General features: G+C 36.6%; 1 protein-coding gene across 1 annotated transcript in view; it reads left to right on the top strand.

Annotated features, from left to right (window-relative positions):
* The window catches only part of LOC111087083 (ventral anterior homeobox 2b-like), a 7,864-nt gene extending 5,991 nt beyond the window's left edge, over positions 1-1,873 (top strand). The window contains exon 2 of the mRNA XM_022392442.1: positions 1,665-1,873. Within this exon, the coding sequence (XP_022248150.1) occupies positions 1,665-1,873 (209 nt within the window). The remainder of the gene's footprint in view (positions 1-1,664) is intronic.
* The last annotated feature ends 429 nt before the right edge of the window (positions 1,874-2,302 follow it).

Raw genomic sequence — 2,302 nt, forward strand, 5'->3', positions numbered from 1 at the left:
GCTTTGAGTGAAACCAAGAGTGCAACACAATTAACCTTTTTAAAGTCCATGAAATAACTTAAATTTATAGATTAACTTAAACTTTCCCCTCACTGGGGACGGGTACTTTTGCTTGTATTTTATATTCACGAGTATTATTTCCACGTTTCATATGTGTTGTATACGTTTATAATCAAATACTATTTACAATGCAGTGAAACTACCTTTTTTTGGAGTTGGGTCTAACCAACTTACTTCATACCAACGTTTATTTCATCTTTCGTCTGTGTGATATTTCATACTGTCAGTGTAATCTTCGTGTAATATTAAGATGTAGTTTAGTAGTTTATCAAATTTTTATTATGAGTTTTAAATCATCTAAGATTTAAAGGTATTCTTTTTTCTCTCTATAAGGCCCGGCATGGCCAGGTGGTTAGGGCGCTTATCTCGCAATCTGCGAGTTCGAATCCCCGTCCCACCAAATATGCTCGTCCTTTCAGCCGTGGGGGCGTTATAATGTGACGGTCAGTCTCACTATTCGTTGGTAAAAAAGTAGCCCAAGGGTTGGCGGTGGCTGGTGATGACTAGCTGCCTTCCTTCTAGTCTATCACTACTAAATTAGGGACGGCTAGCGCAGATAGCCCTCGTGGAGCTTTGCGCGAAATTCAAAACAAACCGAACTTTCTCTACATTTTTTAGTTAGAAATTGGTTACAATGTGAAATGTATTATGGTTACTTATACATTAACATCACAGTTTTCTTTTTTGTTGTTTTTTTCATTACCGTAAGAGACGTTATGTGCGTGAGTGTTTTATCGCCACACTGAGTTCAGTGGAATCCGACCCACAGATGAGACTTATTTTTGAGTTTAATTTTTCGCCGCGGCTTAGAGACTCATAGAATGGCTTCGAGTTTTTTTGTGTTTTTTTTTTTTTCAAGTAGAATCTTTTACCTCATACCTCCATCATCTTTTGACCGATTTGAGATCTAATTACAGTTTCGGACGCAGGAGGTCAACAAATCCACCCGATTGATGCATTTGACCACGCTCAAGGTCTCATACATTAATTTAGTCTAATCTTGCCTAAAAGAATTTCAATTTGAGGGTAGGCAGATAGAGAGCTTGATCAGTTGTAAAATCGAATAGTGTATACACGCGCCCCACGCTTGATATTGCAGGTGCACAAAAACATAGCTAATAAAAAGGGGAAAAAAAAAGTCTTATAGATTAATTTACTCTAATCCTACCTAAAATAATTTCAAATGCCGTGGCTATTGAGGATTCCCTCTTGTTTATACCACGGTTGCATGTTACATATTTATTGGTTTTAGAGATGGTTTATCTGCTTTCAAATACATCTACAGTAAGTTTTTCATGAATTTTGTGCGCACATATTTTACTGTCCTTACGACGATACACATAGAAATAGAACACGATTCGAAAGTTGAAATCCCTTCTGTTTTTGTTTACATTCAAATACCTTTAACAAACATTTATATGTGTTTTAGGCTGTTTCTAGCCTCAGCAGACACAGTCAAATCTATGTGTTCAGCTCTTTACAGAATGAACCCTTATCATTGTGTTTATACCCTGTCTTAATGATTGTTGCTCTTTATTGTTACGCTTAAAAACACACATACACACAGCTTAAAGCATATTTTCACAATTTTGTTTCCATACTAGGAGAACGCGACTTGCTTGGCACCAACTACGGCAGCAGAAAACCTACCCGACCCACGTTTTCAGGCCGACAGATTTACTTTTTAGAGAAAACGTTCGAACAAACTAAGTACCTAGCAGGTCCGGAGAGGACGAAGCTGGCCGTCTCACTAGGTCTGTCTGAAAGTCAAGTGAAGGTAAGGTTTCGAAGATGTTCGAAGAGTAAAAATTAATCCCAATCCCCCCTTTTCTAAGTTCTTGTATTAGTTGGAGTTTTATTCAACGGATTGACGTTCTTGAACTTAGCAGCATCATATAGTCCTCTATAAGCTGTTGCTTTAGATTTTCTCTTTATGTTACAGTGACCATTAAATTCGTACATTTAGTTGTTCATTAGGAAACAAAATTCCACAATTTTGCCTTAAATTTTATATTAATTGTCTGACATTTTCCAGTAGTCTGTGGCTATTCCCTGGCACTTTATTTACGAATCTATTACAAAAGATACAGTGGCGCTAATTAGGGAAGAGCGACCACACCCAAGTCTTAAATTTTTCTTTTTGAGAAATGTAAAACGTCTGGTTAATTGGTTATTTTGATGGTAAATTACTACTAATATTAATATACACAAAGTACAAAGTCGACATGTTTTTCTTTTGTTA

This window comes from Limulus polyphemus, unplaced genomic scaffold (assembly GCF_000517525.1).
Source record: "Limulus polyphemus unplaced genomic scaffold, Limulus_polyphemus-2.1.2 Scaffold1716, whole genome shotgun sequence".
NCBI classification, from domain to species: domain Eukaryota; kingdom Metazoa; phylum Arthropoda; class Merostomata; order Xiphosura; family Limulidae; genus Limulus; species Limulus polyphemus.